Source organism: Dermacentor albipictus, chromosome 9 (genome assembly GCF_038994185.2).
Source record: "Dermacentor albipictus isolate Rhodes 1998 colony chromosome 9, USDA_Dalb.pri_finalv2, whole genome shotgun sequence".
NCBI classification, from domain to species: Eukaryota; Metazoa; Arthropoda; class Arachnida; order Ixodida; family Ixodidae; genus Dermacentor; species Dermacentor albipictus.
Window position 1 is genome coordinate 20,635,903 of NC_091829.1, and position 19,650 is coordinate 20,655,552.

At 45.7% G+C, this 19,650-nt stretch overlaps 2 protein-coding genes across 4 annotated transcripts in view; one reads left to right on the top strand and one right to left on the bottom strand.

Annotated features, from left to right (window-relative positions):
• Nucleotides 1-19,650, bottom strand: part of LOC135917309 (transmembrane protein 8B) — a 70,473-nt gene that overhangs the window by 35,890 nt on the left and 14,933 nt on the right. The window lies entirely within an intron of this gene.
• The window catches only part of LOC135917308 (uncharacterized), a 46,866-nt gene that overhangs the window by 389 nt on the left and 26,827 nt on the right, over nt 1-19,650 (top strand). For 2 of the 3 annotated variants that reach the window (XM_065450868.1, XM_070525603.1), the window contains exons 1-6: nt 2,360-2,523; nt 10,952-11,453; nt 14,621-14,775; nt 14,895-15,060; nt 18,112-18,263; nt 19,002-19,246. In XM_065450868.1, coding sequence (XP_065306940.1) covers nt 11,083-11,453; nt 14,621-14,775; nt 14,895-15,060; nt 18,112-18,263; nt 19,002-19,246 — 1,089 coding nt within the window. In that variant the 5' untranslated portion in view covers nt 2,360-2,523; nt 10,952-11,082. Of the gene's footprint in view, nt 1-2,359; nt 2,524-10,951; nt 11,454-14,620; nt 14,776-14,894; nt 15,061-18,111; nt 18,264-19,001; nt 19,247-19,650 lie in introns of those variants that run through there. The other variant, XM_070525602.1, reaches the window with a different exon arrangement.

Genomic DNA, 19,650 nt, shown 5'->3' on the forward strand with positions numbered 1-19,650 from the left:
GTCACGCAGAAGTCTCCCGAAAGCGTACCTGCCAATTTAGCATGCTTAGCATTATATGTAGCTGTCAACCGGGTTAGAGTCCGCTTAATACTTTTTTTTCCCTAGAAAGATATGCAGTTTAGCACGAACATAAGACCTGATATGAGGAACTTTATTGATTGAATAGTGTAGCAATATAAACCCCATATACGGCATAAATAAGCAAATAGCCCACCGATACCTATATAAAATCGGAGCCCCAGGACGACGACGAAAATTCGCTTGGATTGTCCATATCACTGCCAGCACAATAAAAAAATAAAGTAAGATCTTCTGAAGTATACCCAGTTAAAAGGAAGCTTTAGCTCGGGTGCTCCTATCTAAATACATGTAAAAGGAGAATTAATTTTTCCCGGCAACCACTGCACCAGATTTGGCGAGGTTTGTTGCATTTAAAAGAAAAACTGAAAATCTAGCGACTGTTGCTTTTGAATTTTTGATTTAGGCCGTCAATTTCTTATCAAAAATTTGCGAAAATCGAAAATTTTCAGAAAACGAAACTATCAAGTTTACAACTCCGTCACTCAGCAATGAAAAATGATATCACAATTGTGTGAATTGCATCTAATAGTACATCTAAAGCGGCCAAATTGATATGTTACACATGAATCTCAAAAAAATTTATTAATGTGACAATGCAGCTTTTGCAGAACCCTTGTACACAACGTAACAAATTCACGTAAGATATAAATTTACATATCGAATTTGTCCACTTTCAATGATCTAACGGGTGCCGTTTACAAAACCAAGATATCTGCTTTTTTAATGCAGTTATAAGTTGTAAACTTCGTGCTTCTATTTTTTCTCAAGCTTTCGCATTTTTAATATCTTTTTACCAGAATTCAGGCCCTAAATCGAAATTTCGCTTTCAACAATCACTAGAACTAAACTTTCTCTCTCAAATACAACAAATTTCATTAAAATCGGTCCAGAGGTTATTTTAGAAAAAACGTTTTTGCGTTTTACATGTATTTGAATAGGCCGCGTCGGAGTTGGGTCCTCATAAGTTGGACGCGAGGCGATTTTTTTTTCTTTTTTTGAACAAACGTTGCTTGCCTGTCAGCGGCGATCTCATGCAGCGAGTAATGGGACGTATAGGAGGAATTAAATTATGCGGTTTGTCACAGGTTCTGCCAAGATTTAAAAGCAAATATTTACTATGTAAGGCGGCATATATTATGTATTTCCTTTCTGCTAGATGCGGTGGTTGATATAACGCACGTAACCGCGTTTTGTTTACTCCAGGTTCCATCAACACGTTGTCACAAGCATTTTTAGCAGCTCCTAACCTTCGCCTTCATAAAAAATGCGAGGCCACGCACCGTTATCGTACTAATGTGCGTAGTGGTGTACTTTCGGTTGCGCAAATCGACGTCTGGCGCGTTGCCGTGATAGCTTCATCTGCGTTCGCGGAGTCGTAAACTGCGCGATAATTGCAACAGGCGATGTACGACGCTGATAGTCACCAACAGACGAAAAGATCAGGGCAAGAGAAGGATCTAAGCAAACAAATAAATAATATATGTGTGCCGGGATTACCACTTTATGCAGCTGGGCTGTCTTAAGTTAATTGCCGTTATCTTTCCTTCCTTAAGCCTTTCGTGACGTGCACGCATGTTTACGTCTGGAACCGGAAAACAGACGAAACCGAAGCAACCATCGTCCAGACGGTACACAAAACGCGCTGTTCCTTTCCGTAAACCGCGCGATAGCCATGTTTGTAATCGAGCGCATCAACTGTACTTTCCCTTTGCGCATTCGACACGTGACTACGCCAACCTACAGCTTTGTTGTTTGTTTTTCGAACGGCAAAAAAAAAAAGTCACTCCGCGCGCGCGCGCCGCCCACGAACCACGCGTAGAACCAGAATGCTTGAACCGAAGCAGTAGTGAAACTCGACTTCGAAATCTGACATTGTAATCTGAACAGTTTTGGAAAACTAGCAGATGCAGCCGGCCTCTTTGAGAATTAAATGTAAGTATTTGTTGACAAAAGTTACCTCCAAATAATACAGATTTGTCCTTGCACGCACATGGGCAGATGGCGCCACAATCAGTGAACTACACTATTTTGATCAATTGTTATGACGACTTTAGAGACACGTCGAACGCGGAATACTTCGCAGCTGCGATGATTGAAAGGCTCTGTACGGAGCTCGCGTCGAGGACACACACGGTGCGGCGATCGGGTCTCCATGGAAACGAACCGCGACACAAAAACTCGTCTGCTTCGCTTGGAGTCCCACAGCAGACGAACAATCGCGTGGTGGGACGCTTTTCTTTCTTTACGCCGACCTTCCCACTCGTTCGGTCTCTTGATTTTTATACGTCGCTTTTCTCTCTCTTTCTCTCTTTCTTTTTCTTCCGCTAATCGTGTCCAGTCGCGCGGCCGCAAAATGTGAAGTTGGCGTGCGAACGAGTGAAGACGTCCGGTTCCCTGGAGTCACGGTCCTGCGAGGCAGCCGAGGCGACGGTTTCCAAATCGGTGAGGCGACCGGCGACATTCCTTCGTGTCCGCTCAAGGCGCTAAATCTCGCACTAGCCCTCTCCGGATTCCTCAAGAGTATTTGTCTTCTGGGAGGCAAACCTTTCGGCATGACGCGAACCACTGTTTTTTGACGCTGCAGGGAGTCTAATTGAAATAGAATGTCTTATTTTGTCACCGTTCCACGAATGACTTGGACGTGACTCCAAGGGCAGAAAAAAATAAATAAGAAAGAGATAAAGATGGAGAGAGAGAAAAAAAGTTTGTAGATATATATCTCTCCTCACCGAGAAGTGTTGTCTTGGCGATGTATCTGGCTTTATTAGCCATGTCAAGGCACATAAACTACGTGAGGAAATATCGCTCCTTCCCACCTCCGTTCCAAAATCCACGCTGTGTGCCTTGTCTTCTGAGAAGCCTACTAACGTGGTAAGGTTGTACACAATACCATCAGTACAAATGAGCGCAATACCTTCTAGCACATGCCTCTGAAAGCGCCGAATGCTTAAAAGAATATAACCAACAAAAAAGGATATAATTTAAAATTAGACCTTTGTAGACAGTCTACAAATGCCTCTGGACACGTCTTCAAGCTAATTTATCTCTTCGAGGAAATACTGCGGCATAGGCCGGTTACGTTCGTCGGTTCGGACAAAGGCGCTTTTGTACTTTCCAGCGTTCATACGTGTGTCAAAAGCCCAGTGCCAACCCCTCAGCGCTCCAACGAAACGATTCGTTCGGAGAGACAGTCGTAGAAAAAAAAGAATACGGCCTGTCAACTCCCAGTGCTTAGCGTAATATGGTTTCGATCGCTTCGCGAGATTTGTTCCGCAGAAACATCATTATATGGTGGTCTCGATGTTTAAGCCGCGGTGTTGAGAAAGGCTTCGTATGGCTGGGTATATATGTTACGTTGCCATCAGCCTGGCAGAAGGTAAGAGATTCAACATTTCAGAAAAGCAGCCACCATTACACGGAAATTTTTTTTTCTTTTTTCCCCCCGAGCATAGATATTTGTTTTATTGCATAGACTAGCGGTAGCGGGCTACCGCAAAAGGCCCACCTATGCCAAAAAAGGTTTTACGCTGAAGTGGGAATACTACATGTAATTGGGCTTAGGCCTAACGTTTACCTGTTGCCTGTGCGAGTACGTTTTGAATACATACTTGCAAAAATTTAACGATTTTGTCGAAAAATTCAAGATTTTTAAGAGGTTTGTTACGATTGCAGTAATGACACCGATTGGTTTGCGATTTTTCATTTGCGTCAAGTTTAGAGGAAAGCCGATTTCAAATGAACACTAATGCAGTAGCTGACCAATATTGCACAGCACGATTTTTCGAAGACTTCGATTATTCGGACTAGAGCCGTAGCACGCAGCGACACAAACTTATAAAACAATGCATAAAGACAAAAAAATCTTTCGGTCATATTTAAATAAATATTTTACAAATAAATTTAGTGAAACTTCTGTTTGTGGCGCACATCATTTTTGCCGCGACTATATCACCTTTTTTTTTTTTTTTAGCTCGAGCAAGTCCTTTAAAAAGTGAAATTAATTATTTGCAGGGTTAAACACCCAAAACATGCACGTTGGTTTATGAGGGAGGCCGTACTAGACGGATGCTTACAGATTAATTTTGAGCACTTGGGTCCAAGCGGACTGGTCTGACAAGTCATCATGTTCGGAACGTTGGCCTGTCTAACATCAACTCGAAACGCATTTTGAATCTACAGCGCCAGTCGCAAAATGAGAGCTGTCAAACTTGGGGCAAAATACACTGTGTCCGATTCACTAGTTGACAAAACGCCCTCTCTAGCAGTGCAGGACGCGCCCAAATATCTAGAACACCGAGCATATCTTTAGAACGCAAATTTGAAAACTAAATTCAGCCACGGAAATCCCAAATGGCGCACCATGCGAACTCACCGGCTCTCACACGTACACTGCAACATACGTGTCCTAAATTAAATTATATCTTAAGTAGTGACACAGCTAGTCAATTCTGCGTTTAGATTTCTCGTGCAAGGCAAGTAACGTACGCCTCTTTGAGCAGTCAGAATCAGAACCAAATTTTATTACTACATACGAAGTTATTACAACATGTAATATACGGGAGGGGGTACGTCCCGGAGTCGGAGACTGAACTGGGACCTCCTGTACACGATACATATACGAAAGGAAAAGTAAACTTAGTCAACTCAGAGACAGTAATAATTACAACTACAAAACAAGTTAGAAAGGCAGTTTTATAAAAAACAGTAAAAACAGTAGAACACGAATTAAATCAATTAGAAACATATAGAAACATGATCAAATTGAACAGAAAATGGGCTTGTCTAAACAGTTTCAACGTGATGAATAAGCGTGATATAAACTTCAGTATTAACCAATGAAAATGCAAACGCGTGCATTATGCGTTTGCCTAATCCAACTTGAAAAGTAGTAATGTGAATATATATATATATATATATATATATATATATATATATATATATATATATATATATATATATATATATATATATATATATATGCGCACACCGCAAAAAAAAAATGTACAGTCGTGTTCAGTATAAGTCGCAATACGGTGTATGCGTGGGTCGAAGACGGCGGCACCGATGTACGAAAAGAAAATTTAACAACTGAACGCCGTTCCAATTAGAGGTATTTGTTAAACTAATTGTATTGCGAGAGCGATTATATGAAAACTCCAAACGAATTTTCGTCGTCGGCGTCGCCGTCGGGCTCCGCAAATATGAAGGTATATTTACGCTGCACGCTCATCCACGCCGTATATCTGGGTTAAATTGCCCGCGTCTCACGTTCTCGATTAAATTACTGCCGCGAACATCGAGAATGGCAGCTGGTGCAAACAAATTTCGAGAAATGCAACATTCAAAGCGCACGCCTTTTATCTTAAATCTTCGCAGACTATCAAATATTAAAATTACAACACAGTATCGGTGCTCAAACCTCAAGGTGATGCAATTTTACTGGCGTGGCTTTTCTCACGGGCAGCGTAATGGCGCCCGTGCGATATCATTACAGGCCCTATACACGGCGTGTTAAAGCTTTCAAAGGTTCCCGAAATTTTTTTTGGCACACCCACGTATGTCGCTTCCACGTTAGCCGGATCCGCATATTATATATATATAATAGTTCAGGGCTCTGTTATTAGTTCATCACTAACTGCTTTTATCACGCTTGTTGAAAACGATCTACTTTCATCTCAGTAATTATTTTTGCTTACTGTCAGTATCACTTTGTTACTACCTTTGTTTTGCATTTTAACACAATTATCCGTCCAACCAAAATCTTGCAGCGCGAACCTGATTATATATTTTTTACTGCTACTGATGTATAAGTTTATTCTGTGTATTAATGTGTATTTCTAAACCGTTATTATTGTCAAGTTTGTATGTCAGTGTACTTTTTTGAATGCCCTTTCTGTTACGACCCCTGACGGGATTGACAGTATTGCACATATATATGAAATTTCAGACCAGTTCCGGGGCACCGCTAAACCTTGCTATCGCAAACATTGATTCGCGCTTCGGACAAAAATTCCGATTTCTTCGCATGTCGGCAGCGCGCCTTACGCAGTCTTGAGGTCACTTCGGCACGGGAAACCGTGTTGCAGCTCATACAGAACGTTACAATACAAGTTCTATATGAGCTGCGAACCAGCAGCTCATATAGCGTTGGCCGTGAAGCAGCATCAACACTGCTTTAGAACCACCACTGGTGCGAACCGGCGCTGACGCTGGTTCGCGTTGGCCGTGACAAGCGACTTCGACGAACACCGGATGCGTGCCAAGCTTCGATTCATGCGTAGTTGGAAAGACGAGTTGAAAATTCACGAGGGTGACAATGACGAGCGCGTCCGACCTCTCACGCGACTGCGATTGCCGACGCAGGCTGCAATAGACGAGAGTTCGCGAATCGATTCGCGAACATTGCCACTTTGCCATCCGCGGTATCTCTCCCCTTGCAGATCCATTACGGAATTGACGGATCAACTCGAAATGAATCGCGCCACAGGAAAGAAACAAAAAATAAGAGAGAGAGAGAGAGAGAGAGAGAGAGAGAGAGAGAGAGAGAGAAAGAGAGAGAGATGAAGAAAAACATTTTCTGCTCCCACCGTGTGACGACTGAAAAGCATCCCATCTAGTTGGGGAGTGCACGAATAAAATTAAAGCGCTACACGCACACGCACGTACGCACGCCAAAGCGAAACATCGATTGTGTATTACAGAAACACACGATGTGAATGATAGTCGCAATCGTCGCAAACAAAATCTCGTAGGTCGGTTCATTACTCATAGCGTAACCCCCCACCCCCACCTTGAAAGCGGAGCAGCGTGCTACACTCTATGGAGGCAGAGCAGCATGTTTACGGACAATTCTATACCGCCCCTTGTAAATGAAGTTGCGTGCTCTACTTCCTGCAATTCGACTGGTGCCCATCGAACCGGCAACTGTGTCGTGAAACGTAGCGTGGTGTAGCTATATGTACGACATGGCGCGAAAATACTTGGGAACAGATAAATCGCTTTTCTCTGCATGCACTGCACCCACTTCGATAAAATTTGTTTGCGCTTATAGGTATAGCTATAGCTATATGCCGCGGACTGCAGGGAGCACATTTTTTAAAAATTTTTATGCTCTCAAGTTATTACAGAAATTCCTGAAAATCGCAAAATAAAGAAAGAAACTGAAGAATCAAGTTCACGACTATAACTCAGCAATGAAAAGAAAAAACGATATATGTGCACATATTGAGGTACAGAGAAACGATGCTTTTTCGAGCGCGCTGAAATATAGCGCTAATTTATTGGAAGCGCTTTTTCGAAACTTTCGTTAGCGTTGCGAAAATTTCACGTAAGTTCCAAACTTACACATCACATTTGCTAGTTTCAGAAGTTCTAACAGACGTAATTTATAAAACTGCGAAATCTGTTTTCGCTAATGAGTTATAGATTTGTAAACCTTATTCAGTTTGTTGCATCGAACTTATTATTTTCGACGTGTACTTGAAAGCCAAATATTCTGTAGTGCCTCTTTAACCTTGACAGGCGTGCCGGAAAACCAATTCTTTTGTCCCAAGCCCAGAAAGACTGATGGCAGGCATTCTATGCCAACGGCTGTTACGCGCGCAAAGGAGCACAGAAAACTCGTTGGCTAAGATTATACAGCTCCATCGGTAAATTTATCGACGTAAGAACTTAGCGTAAATAATGTATCCCAATTTGAAGGAAAGCAGAACCATTCTCCGATCGTGCGCGTAACTTCTTTCTCTTGCCCAGGGTCTCTTATGCGACAGGTTTCTCTCTGAACTAAGATTGAGCCACATTTTGGCTAAAACTAACCTCCCATTAGAATCTTCTGCTACGAACACTTCCTTAGAACAAACAGTCTGAAGGCAAAGCGTAACAGACCTTTAACTTCACGCACAGGTTTCAACGCGTTAGTCCTCAAGTACAATGAAAGCGAGGTCACGGTATATCCAGTGAACGGCAAAAGTGGCTCAATGTGAGAGCAATTATGGCCAAACGTTGAGCAACTTTGGCCCTGCTTTTCAAGTTGCTATCATATGGTCGTCACACACATAACATCCGGTCATTAAAGGGAAATCTGGAGATTGTGTTTACGATAGTTTCAAGTATATGGCGGTCCAGCGTGCGTCGATTTGCCCGTAAATTTCGTTCTTTAAATGCCGAACGACTTCGTTACTTTACGATCTCATCATAATTAAAACAAAACCTTACAATTTGAACAATTCATAGTGACCACACATGCGTGCAGAGACTTATTCTTGAAATGTCTGATTGCGTGGATGTTTAGAAAAAAAAATAACGTAATAAGTATACTACAAGAGCCTCTCAATCCGCATGTGCGATTAGACAAACACATATGCTATGTGAGCTGCGCAATAGCAGAGCCAAAATTTTTCTGATGCATTTTACTTTGAGAAATTCAATTAGTTCAGTAACGCCTATGTGGCACGCGGAGGGCCTGAGTGGTTGGGTATGCGTGGTTCGGCATGATTTCTCGAGAAAAGACGGCCGACGTGGGATACGGGACGCCGAAATAGGATTTCTTGCGATACGGGGCCCTTAATGCTATCGCGTTAAAATTAAGCACATGGCACTACACTCCTGTAAAAGGTGCACCGCTGTTGATATAGGGACATTGAGGCAAAGCTGCCGCATGGCAGACTTTTGGTAAATGGAGCGAGTTCGGTTGGTCTTGTCTGATAGGCCGCTTCACCGATGGCCATAAGAGAGAGTAAGCCGCACAGTAAGTAAAAATAACAGAGCGCGCGTAATAAGCGCTAGTTAATTCGAATATTAACCACATTGTCATACACTTTTGTAAACGGTACACCACCGCTGATACACGTTGAGGCAAAGCAGCCGCAAGGCGTTTGGAAAATGGAGGGAGTCCGCTCTGACTTCTTTGAAAGGTGGCTTCACTGATGGCCACAAGAGAGTAAGCCGCACAGTAAGTAAAATTGACCGTTCAGGCGTAATTAGCGCCAGTAAAGTAAAAAAATTAACCACATTAAACGATACCCCTGTAAAAGGTGCACCACCGTCCATAGAGACACGTTGAGGCAAAGCCTCCGTACGACACACGTTTTGTTAAACGGAGCCAGTTGGCTTGGACTTGTCTGAAAGGCACCTTCATCGATGGCCACAAGAGACAGTAAGCCGCACACTAAGTACAATTAACCGTGCGGGCGTAATTAGTGCCAGTAACGTCAAAAATTAACTACATTGCACTGTACCCCTGTGAAGGGTGCACTGCCGTTCACACAGGGACGCTGAGGCAAAGCCTCCGTTCGGCACACTTTTGGTAAATGGAGCGAGTTGGCTTCGACTTGTCTGAAAGGCGGCTTCATCGATGGGCACAAGAATCAGTAAGCCGCACACTAAGTACAATTAACCGTGCGGGCGTAATTGGTGCCAGTAACGTCAAAAATTAACTAGATTGCACTATACCCCTGTGAAGGGTGCACTGCCGTCCACACAGAGACGCTGAGGCAAAGCCTCCGTACGGCACACTTTTGGTAAATGGAGCGAGTTGGCTTCGACTTGTCTGAAAGGCGGTGTCATCGATGGGCACAAGAAACAGTAAGCCGCACAGTAGGCACAATTAAAGGTGCGGGCGTAATTAGCACCAGTAAAGTCCAAAATTAACCACAACAAACGATACCCCTGTAAAGGGTGCACCACCGTCGACATAGACACGTTGAGGCAATGCCGCCGGAGAACAGACTTTTGGTAAATGAAGAGAGAGTTCGCTCGGACTTGTCCGAATGGCGGCTTTATCGGTGGCCACAAGAGAGAGTAGCCCGCACAGTAAGTAAAGTTAACGGTTTGGGGGTAATTAGTGCAAGTAAAAAATTAAGCCCATTGCAGCACAGACATTACTATGCCCGGGTTCGGCCGAGTTGGTCAAAAGAAAGGGTGAACAAATTGTCGACGTTAAAAAGACAAAGGCAACGCAATTTAACTAAAACACGACGCAAAGAAGATAAGAAATTAATGAATAACGAACATGTGAGGCAGAATAGAGATATGTAATTGAATCATTTGAACTACCATGTAAGTCGACCTGGTGTTCTTTAGCGTCGACTGTTGGTCAACCCTTTTCCTTTTATTCGTTTATACGAGCCCTAGAGGCATGTTCGCGCCGTCGTCGCAAGGCGTTGTCGTGTCTTATCTACCGACTGCGAATGAGCAGCACAGGCGCAGAGGATTATAGGGTCTCCCAAATCGCGAAGCGAGTTTCGCTCAAAAAAAGAAAAAAGAAAGACGACTAAGCGAGGTGGACATACCGTTCAACGCTACGCTCAATCGCCTGCGTGGCGAAGCCAGGGCAGAGTTCTGCCTTCCGCTGGTGGCACGATCGTCGTGCGCATGCGCACCAGAGTTCCTGTTGAACTGGTCCGCGCGCGCGCACTGGTCTGAGCCGAACAGGCTGTAAACGTCAAGCTAACGTTACCCAATATATCTCACTGTGCGCTGACTAACGCCGACAGTTTCCCGTCGGTCTGTCATCTCGTGCGCGGACCGTCTAGGTGCGACGGCTGCAACGCCACCTGGCGACGCCCCTCGTCACGTTAGCGTCGTGAAACGCCTGGTGAGATGCCTGAGATGCCTGGGAGCTGTTTCTTCTGCGCAGCAGGATTGGCTTTGCGTGCTGCGTCGCGCCATCATGTCGCATCCGTGTATTGTTAGAACACCGTATGATGAGTTCAAGAGCAGCTCTAAATTTTGCCATCACTGTCATAACAAATTTCATCTCCCCCCCCCCCCTCCTCTCTCTCTCTCTCTCTCTGTGCCAGCATGCTCATGTTATGCACCTTCTGCGGGTCTTGCCATACTGTTCTCGCTCTGTCTCTGTTGCCCTCGCCAGGAGAGCTGCTCCGGAAGCGTCTTCAGCCGCAGAGGCTCCGCGGAGACGGCCGACCGGCGACATACGATGACGTAACAAGCGGGAAGGAAGCCGTCGCCGCCAGGTGACCCGTAGCACAGAGGAAGGAGGGCATGCGGTTCCACGGCGTGCACGGGGCCAACGTGCTCATCGACGAGGGCGGCAAGCGGGCCACCAGGCTGGCGTCCTTCTGCGACGCGATCACGTTCAGCGCCAAGCCCGTGGCCGTTGGCTCGCGGCTGTCGCTGCAGCTCACCTCCAGCGAGTCCTGGACGGGCGCGCTGAGGCTGGGACTGACCGCGCACGACCCCGCCGCCGCCGCCGCCGTGGTCGGCTCGACCGTGACGGCGACCGTGACCTCGGGCTCGACGGCAAACAGCGGCGGCGCGATGGCGCTGCCCCGCTTCAGCTGGCCCGAGCTGGCCTCCAAGCAGGGATACTGGATCCGACCACTGCCAGAGCGATGGATCGCTCATTGTTTGAAGTGAGCCCCCCCCCCCCCCCCCCCCCTGCTGATTTTATGAATGAGTTATAGGGTTTTAAGTGCCACTTTCTGACTATGAGGCATGCCGTAGTGGGGGACATCTAAAATTTGGACCACCTGGGGTTCTTTAACGCGCACCTAAATCTAAGTGCACGGGTGTTTCTTTTTTTTTTTCGTTTCGCCTCTATCGAAATGCGGCCGCCGTGGCCGAGATTCGATCGTGGGACCTTGTGCTTAGCAGCCCAACGCCATAGCCAGTAAGCAACCATGGCGGATGCTGATTTTATAGATTTCTTTCTTTCTTTCTTTCTTTCTTTCTTTCTTTCTTTCTTTCTTTCTTTCTTTCTTTATTGTATGCTCAGACACAGTCTAAGAGGGGGCCGAGGCTAAAGGCGACAGAGCACCTGACACGGGCCCCGGCCCCCTAAGACACATAATCAAATATTTGACGAAGAAGCCCTATGTTTTTAATTATTTACGGCACATCGCAAATTACAGAGTGTAGCTGGTGAGCTTGCAAGGAACATCCAATTCGCACGACTTTTTTGAGGGTGGCACGGATTCCGAGTTATGCGCCATCAAGCTAGTGGTAGAAATGCATTCTTCTTCCCCTTTAACAAGACGCTATTTGATGCACGGAAGCACAAAAGTAACTGGAACGCCCGTGTATTTCATCGTACACTTTGGCAATGAATATCTAGAAAGGCCATCCTGAAAATTCATTCCAAGTGCATTGCACATCGCCATACCGGCTACGGCTGAAGTTCCTAAATTGTAATTACCGAAAAGTACTTAACTCAGAAGTTAATTAGTGAATTTTCGTTAATAATTTGAATATGTGTTTCGATTAATCGTGAAAGTATTGTCCCCCTCTTCGAATTATCCAGCTAAGGAGAAGAATTATCTGGCGCAGGCGATTAAAAAAAAAATTCTGTAAACTTTAAAAGTGATCACCTGGTATATCCACATTACGTCATTATATCATGTGTGCAAGTTGCACTGATCAGTATATATCGCCGCAGCGATAACTTCGAGGCGAGAATTTGCTACAGCTCAAATGTGGCGGCCATTATGAGTTAAGTCGGATTTAAGAGCTGTCAAAAGGTGTTCTAGTAGAGGGTTGTAACTTTTAAAACGTAAAATCTGGCAAATAATTCGGACGTGTGCGCATTGTACGATGAACAGATGCGATTAACTTGAACAACGATTTCTAGGTACTATAGTAGCGCAGATTATATGACAGTAACGAAAATGAGAATCGAAGAGAGCGTCATATAACGCAAGCGTTTGCGACTATGGCAGTGCGCGCTGACATTTTTTGCAGGGTGCCTGCGGTTCCGTTAAGTTTATTTCTTATGTAGCCTGTGTGGCATTCCCAGGAAATGTACTCGTGAAACACAACAGTCAGTGTCTTTGCAGACGACGACACTTCTATTCTGATATTGTTTAAGCTTAGGGAATTAAACATTTTGCATGATATAGATTCGGCCAGGAAAAAAAATTGCTCTCGTTTTAGCACAATTAATACACAGTGAATTCTTTACTGTCCATGTGTGTAGTCTCTTTAATGTGTCACTTGCCGATGCTATCATGGTATCCGCATTCGCTCCTGAAAAAAAGATAATAAACACGTATCGTTCGCATGAATTACTTATTGTGCGGAGCTGTCAATACTTTCAATATCATTAATTAAAATAATAAACAGAAATAGATCGAGTATGCCGCCCAGAGGTGCACGATATGTATTTTTTTTAGCACCGACAGATATTTATTTACTTACACACTTTGCTATCGGCCGGTCAAGTAACTTTCAATTGGTTCTAAGACAACACAGCGAATTCCGTAGCAATTTATTTTTTGTAATGTTACATGGTTTGCCGCATACAAAACCTTGAAAAAAATCTGCGTGAGTTCCTCACGTTATCTTTTTTGCTTATATATTGTTTACGATTAGTTATTTTTGATCATGTAACGCGCCTTGTGTTGAAAGAGCAGGTCTAAACACGCAGTGTGATGGCATAGTAACCCAGTGTTCGTCAAAGAAATTTGACAGTCTACTGAACAAAACCTTCTCCGTTCCGCTTGACAATATCAGCATTATTGAAATCGGCTTATAGTTCCTCAATTTATTTTTCCCGCCTCCCTTGTATATTACCGTTATCCTGGCAGTCTTCATACGCTGTGAAAAGGTATCGGCAGTTAAGGAAAGATTATATAGGTGCGTTAAGTATGAAATAGGTTGCTCACCTTAAAGTGCCTAAAGATGTTTATTATTTTGTGTACATTTGTCGCTGCAGCGAATAGGGAATTCTGCGTGGGAGGCGGTAGGTAGTTGAGAGCGCTGTCATCGCTGGTTCTCTGAACTAGTGCAGTAAAGTGCTTATTCAATTTGCTAGCCAACTCTTCCCCTTTGTACATGTCATTGTCTGTTACAAGTTCCTCAATATTGTCGCCTTGTTGCCTAGCAGATATTGCAGCATTAAACCTGTCCAACCTTTCTTTCACGTTTATCCCACAGTCAAACATTGTGAACTAATAATTATGTTTGGCTTGCCCATGAGTTTTGCTCAAATTATTTCGATACCTCTTCAAAGTCTTCAAGGCAACTGATTCGCGTCCTATAAAAAAGATTAAAAAGTCTATTATTTTCCTTTGTCATTCTGAGTATGGAAGCATTCGAGCATCCCTGGCTTACGGGCCCGCTTACGTTTTTTTTTTTCAGAGTAAAGGAAAGTGTTTATGATATGTTGAGCCCACGATCTCTGCAAAACCATTGTATGATAGATCAGGCAAAATACAACAAAACCTCCCAATTTATTGAGCTAATTTCCTCTCGGAAAGATAAAAAGTCAATGTGAATTAATTCGTTTAAATTCGATCTGCGGCGAAACTCTGTCCTTCTATTTGAGATGCCTATTACTCCCGTTGGTAATTATTACTCGAGTTAGTTAATGGTCGGCAACTGCACTAAACGCCGTTTCCCCTCTGGTTAAAGCGTGCGCTACAAGAAGGCGCCACCAACGCGACTTCTTAACGTCTACGTATCCGGTTGTAAGCCGGTACTCCGTAAAGGCTAAAACTCCGTCGTCTCATAGCACAAAGGCACAGGTACAGCAGGTCAATAATACGGGTAACGCATAGCCGTACCTTTCCTTATTCCACCGCAGGCTCACCTTCTACGTGAACGCACAGGGTCACTTTCAGCTATTCGTAGACAGCGACTACAAGGGAGCGCTCTTCTCCGGACTGCCAACCAAGGAGCGGCTCTGGCTCGTCGTCGACCTCTACGGCATAACGGTCTCGGCGAAGTTCGTCACGCCATGTGAGTCTCGAGTTGACTTTGCCTCGACGTCGCGAACCCCTCTCTCCAACTTTTTTTTTTTTTTTTTCCACTGCGCGCTGTCACCGAGATGTCCCGCGGTGCGTCCGCTTTCCCTGCAGGCAGCTCGGCACCCGTGGAAGTGGTCGCCCGCGGTCCGGACGCCGTTCGCGCGTACAAGCAGGCGTGCGCCGAAGGCAGCGTGCCGCTCTACCGCACGCGGCTGTACATCGTCGGCTGCCCCGGAGCCGGGAAGTCTAGCCTCAAGAGGGCGCTGCTCAATGCCGGGTAAGGCATTTAGAAGCATGTGCTTGCTGTGGTAAAGCTAGGGAAACTACGGAGCATGTTTTATTAGAATGTGAAGACGTCTACCCAGCGGTCGATTTAGGCACCACTGGCCTCCTTGAAGCCCTTGGGTTCAGAGGGAGCAGTGGTAAAGCAAACATGTACGCAATAGACATTAGTAAGAGGCGACTGAAGGATTGGTGGAAGAAAAGTAGGGAAACGACCAAAGACGGAGACGTACAAAAGCACAGTTCGCAATAGGGGATAAGAAAATCTGGGCGTGGTAGTTCAGTGTGTTCTTTATGTGCCTTTTTTCATTGTTTAACCTAGGTAGAATATTAGGCAGTATAGTAGCAAGAGCTTGGTGGCGCAACCCACCGCCCCGTTCCAAAGGGGACGCTCATAACATCCATCCATCCATAAGGTAGACGAAGCACGAGGTATAGATAGTGCGGTATATAAAGTTCGTAAACAGGGCTAAGGTGCCTCAGAATGGCTGGCCAACGTTTCGACAGGTGGACCTATCTTCGTCAAAGGCGGCCTCGTCATCCTCGGCATGTTAGCTTTAAAGGGTTAGTGCAGTGACGCTACGTGCGTTTGTTGTCGGTGGAGGTTGGTTATAAAGGCAGTGACTTCAGAGGTAATGAGCGCTGTCGCCTGACGTCTGTGAGCGTGATTCCCAAGACGAGGGAACTAGAGGGGGAGAGCGGGAAGACGGGGAGAAAAGAAAAGAAAGAAAAGGAGAGAAAGAAACGGGGGGGGGTAACCAAGAGGAAAAAAAGGGAGAAAGAACAAAACAAAGAGGTGGATAGAGAAGTTTTGAGGAAGATAACAGAAAAAAATTAGGGAGGTGTACAGAAAAAAAAGTATGCCAGAATGAAAAGCATGCATAGCATACCTGATCAACTCGAGAAGCAGGCTAGGTGACTATTTGTCACCACTCCGCTTTAAAGGGAACGTCGATACATATAATAGTACCGACCATCATCATCAATAAGAATATGGAAAGCCAAGATATTGACACAGCGAGACCCGTAGGCAGTCTCCACCTTCCAGAAGTATTGAGAAGCAAAGGGCCGATTAAGAACGAGAAAAGGAACGCTAAATATCCTCTCCTGGAACTTCGCGCCGCGTCACCTCAGAGAGGGTGTACACGTTAGCGTGGCACCACGGATCTCAAAGCGTTTCTCTCATATTGGGGTCGTTCTGGCGCAAGAAAATTTCTTCAAATTTGCTGGGATGAGTATTTGGCTCTTTAAGAATGCGATGTAATCCTTTACCGGTAAACAACTGGGCTAGCGTAGACCCTTTCAAGATCCGTGACGTCACTGCGAACTGGCGCGGGAACTTCTGGGCGGCGTCGCGACCCGTCTTAAGCATTGCCGCCTTTGTGTAACTTGTTAAACCTCTTCTCAGGGTAAGATCAGCTGTCATGCTATTACAGAAGCGCATTTTACTAATACAACCTAATTAAAATTTCCTTTTATTTATTCTTATTTTTTATTGTTTGGCTAACCTCCATGTCTTTCCTCACCTCTGTCTTCCCCACCCCCCCTTTTTACTGTCCATTTAATGTAACTTTATTTAAAGCGTGTTAAGAGTCTCGCAGTACGACAGAGAGAAAAGAATTGTACTTTTATTATGAATTTGTGCAAAGATAGTGATGAGGGTTTAGACAAAACTCGACTGGTCGTGGCCCAGTGACCTGGTTGAAGCTATTGCGGGGTGGTCATTAAAATCCTGTCAATTCAAAGTCTTCTTTTGGAGCTTGTCTTTTTTGGTCGCCAATCCCGACTATATAGGGTAGTAATGATCTTAGATGTTAGAACTGTGAGGCTCCATACTTCCCAGTAGTCTAGAAGTAACCAGCAGTTACAGGCGTCGCTGAAATATATGTCTACAAAAACCAGGTGACTAAGGTTCGAAGCTTTCTGACTACCAGCGTTTACTGGTTACAGTGCAACGAATGAGACGGCTAATGAAAACTCCAAAAACTTCTATAACAAGGCACGAGGCATCTGTAGGAGACACTATAGTTTCAGCTGCTCATGTGTTGTCTGCGTACTTGTGTGAAAACGAGTCAGTCACTCACAGTTCGCAGAAGAGAGCTTCTCCTATCAGTGTATCGTAGTGTGGCAAAGACTGCTTTCAGGGATAATTTCTTTTTTTTGGGGGGGGGGGGGGAGGAGGGAGGAAGTTACGTGCATGCAAACACCTTCGAAACGGCTTCAATGTTCCCCACATAGGTTAATGACAAAGAAAAAAAATAATGCAGTCCACCTACTTTCTGCAGAACGCTTCCATAGGCGTTGTTATTTCTACAAAATGCAAGCCGCAGTCCAGATATTTGTCCTGGAAGAGCGAAAGCGAGTGACAATTCTGACGGAGGAAGGAAGAGAAGCACATAGCGGGTAGGTCTGCTCGAAATCTAGAAGCCAAACGCGTAATTAAGAAAGGCCTGGACGGTCCGAACGCCAGATTTACGGACCCGCCAAGCACCCAGTATGACGTGCGGTGACCAATGTTGCTGGATGGATGGATGGATGGATGGATGGATGGATGGATGGATGGATGGATGGATGGATGGATGGATGGATGGATGGATGGATGGATGGATGGATGGATGGATGGATGGATGGATGGATGTTATGAGCGTCCCCCTTGGAACGGGGCGGTGGGTTGCGCCACCAAGCTCTTGATATTATGCTGCCTAATGTCCTACCTAGGTTAAACAATGAAAAAAAAAACACTATAAACTACCACGACCAAATTTTTTGTTCCCCTATTGCGATCTGTGCTTTTGCACGTCTCCGTCTTTTGTCGTTTCCCTACTTTTCTTCCACCAATCCTCCAATCGCCTATTACTAATGCCTATTACGGACATGTTTGCTTTACCACTGCTCCCGCTGAACCCAAGGGCTTCAAGGAGGCCAGTGGTGCCTAAATCGACCGCTGGGTAGACGTCTTCACATTGCTGAAGAGATGAGCAAGCGCTTACAACGTTACATTTAGTGACTATTGTGAGACACCGGTACCCTCCCCCATTCTGTCCAGCGGTTCCGAGGGAGACGGCGGGGAGAGGTCGGTGGTGGACGCGGTGCACTGCTGCAGGACGTCCGAGAAAGGCGACGGGGCGCCCTGGATGGCTCTGCCCACCGAGCTGCTGACGCGGACACCCGAGGACGTCGACCAGAACTGGGTGGAGCGTAAGGACCGAATAATTCCGTATACTGGCTTGAGGGTTGCACAACTTTGCTGTGCCGGGTGTTGTCCTTTTCTTTTTTGTTTCTTGTCTCTGCAGGGCAAATATTTTTCGTTGAACACAGTTCGATAACTGCTACGTAAAGGTAGCTCGAAACTTCTTCAAGTGAAGTGATTTCGTTTTTAATTCAAGCTTCCTTCCCTTTCTTGATCGATTAATAAAAATCCTTCTGATTACGATGGAGCAGCAGTCGCCGTAACGCAGGGCAAGAGCTCCTCCTAGCCGGCCCACGTGATGGTCCACCGGTATGAGAAGCTTACCGATGAATAAACTGAGAAATACCTATTTTTCCCGAACTTAGTTTAACCAGAGCTGTTTTTTCGCAAACCGACTACATTGTACTTAGCCACTGCGTCAGCACCAACGTAACCGTCAATATGTAGTTACGTCGTTTACTTCCATTCGAAGGGAAGACAAGTGTAGCACAAAGCATTCCTAACTCGTTGTCGTTAGACAAAGCGTCACCAGACGCCGCCAACAGTGTTGTTAGTGCCAGCCACGTCTTCGGTAAGCCGACATTCCACACCAGTTTCGCTTAACCAACTGTCTATAGCGCACCCAAGCACTACGTTCGAGTCTTCGGGTACTCCGTAACGCAGACAAGTTAGAGAACTACTCTTTTCATTTGCCGGCGGTAAAACGGCCTTCGACGAAAGCGTGACGTACCCTGCCTGCCCCCCAGCGGACGTGGGCCACATCAGCGACGCCGAGTACCACCAGGCGGTGGCCCTGAACGTGGTGCGCGAGATGACGCTGCAGCAGCGCAAGCGACAGCACCAGGAGGACCGGCGCCGCCTGCTGGGCTCCACCCGGAGCTCGGTCAAGGGCCAGGGCGTGCTCCGGCACCGGCACAACCACGCGCGTCACGGCGGGGTCACCGAGGGATCGGCCGGGGGACACGGCACGGCGCGCTCGACTTCGGTCAAGGCGAGTGCGTCGTTGGATTCGAACGAGAGGCACGGCTTTTAAACGACGGCACTGCTCAATCGTTGTGCAGAGCGACAGAGACAAGAAACTGATCACGAAGCCTGAGTATAGCACAGGGAAAATTAATTGTCGCATTTCGTTGAAATGTCAAAGTGAGGTAAAGGCAGAGTAAGGTAGAGGTAAAGGCAAATGAGTAGTGGACGATAACAGAAGTCGTTTCCAGGTGGGTGCCGAATCGACAACCAACTGTCTCTCGCGTGCGGTGCTTTACCATTAGCCTGCCGGGGCGACCGTCCTCACCGTCAACTTTCTTGGGTATATGTGCATGTGTACACGACGAGCCCTAGGAATGTTAGCCAGCGCTCCCTGACGGCCAAGGCGGCGAACGAGGAGCATGCTTCTAA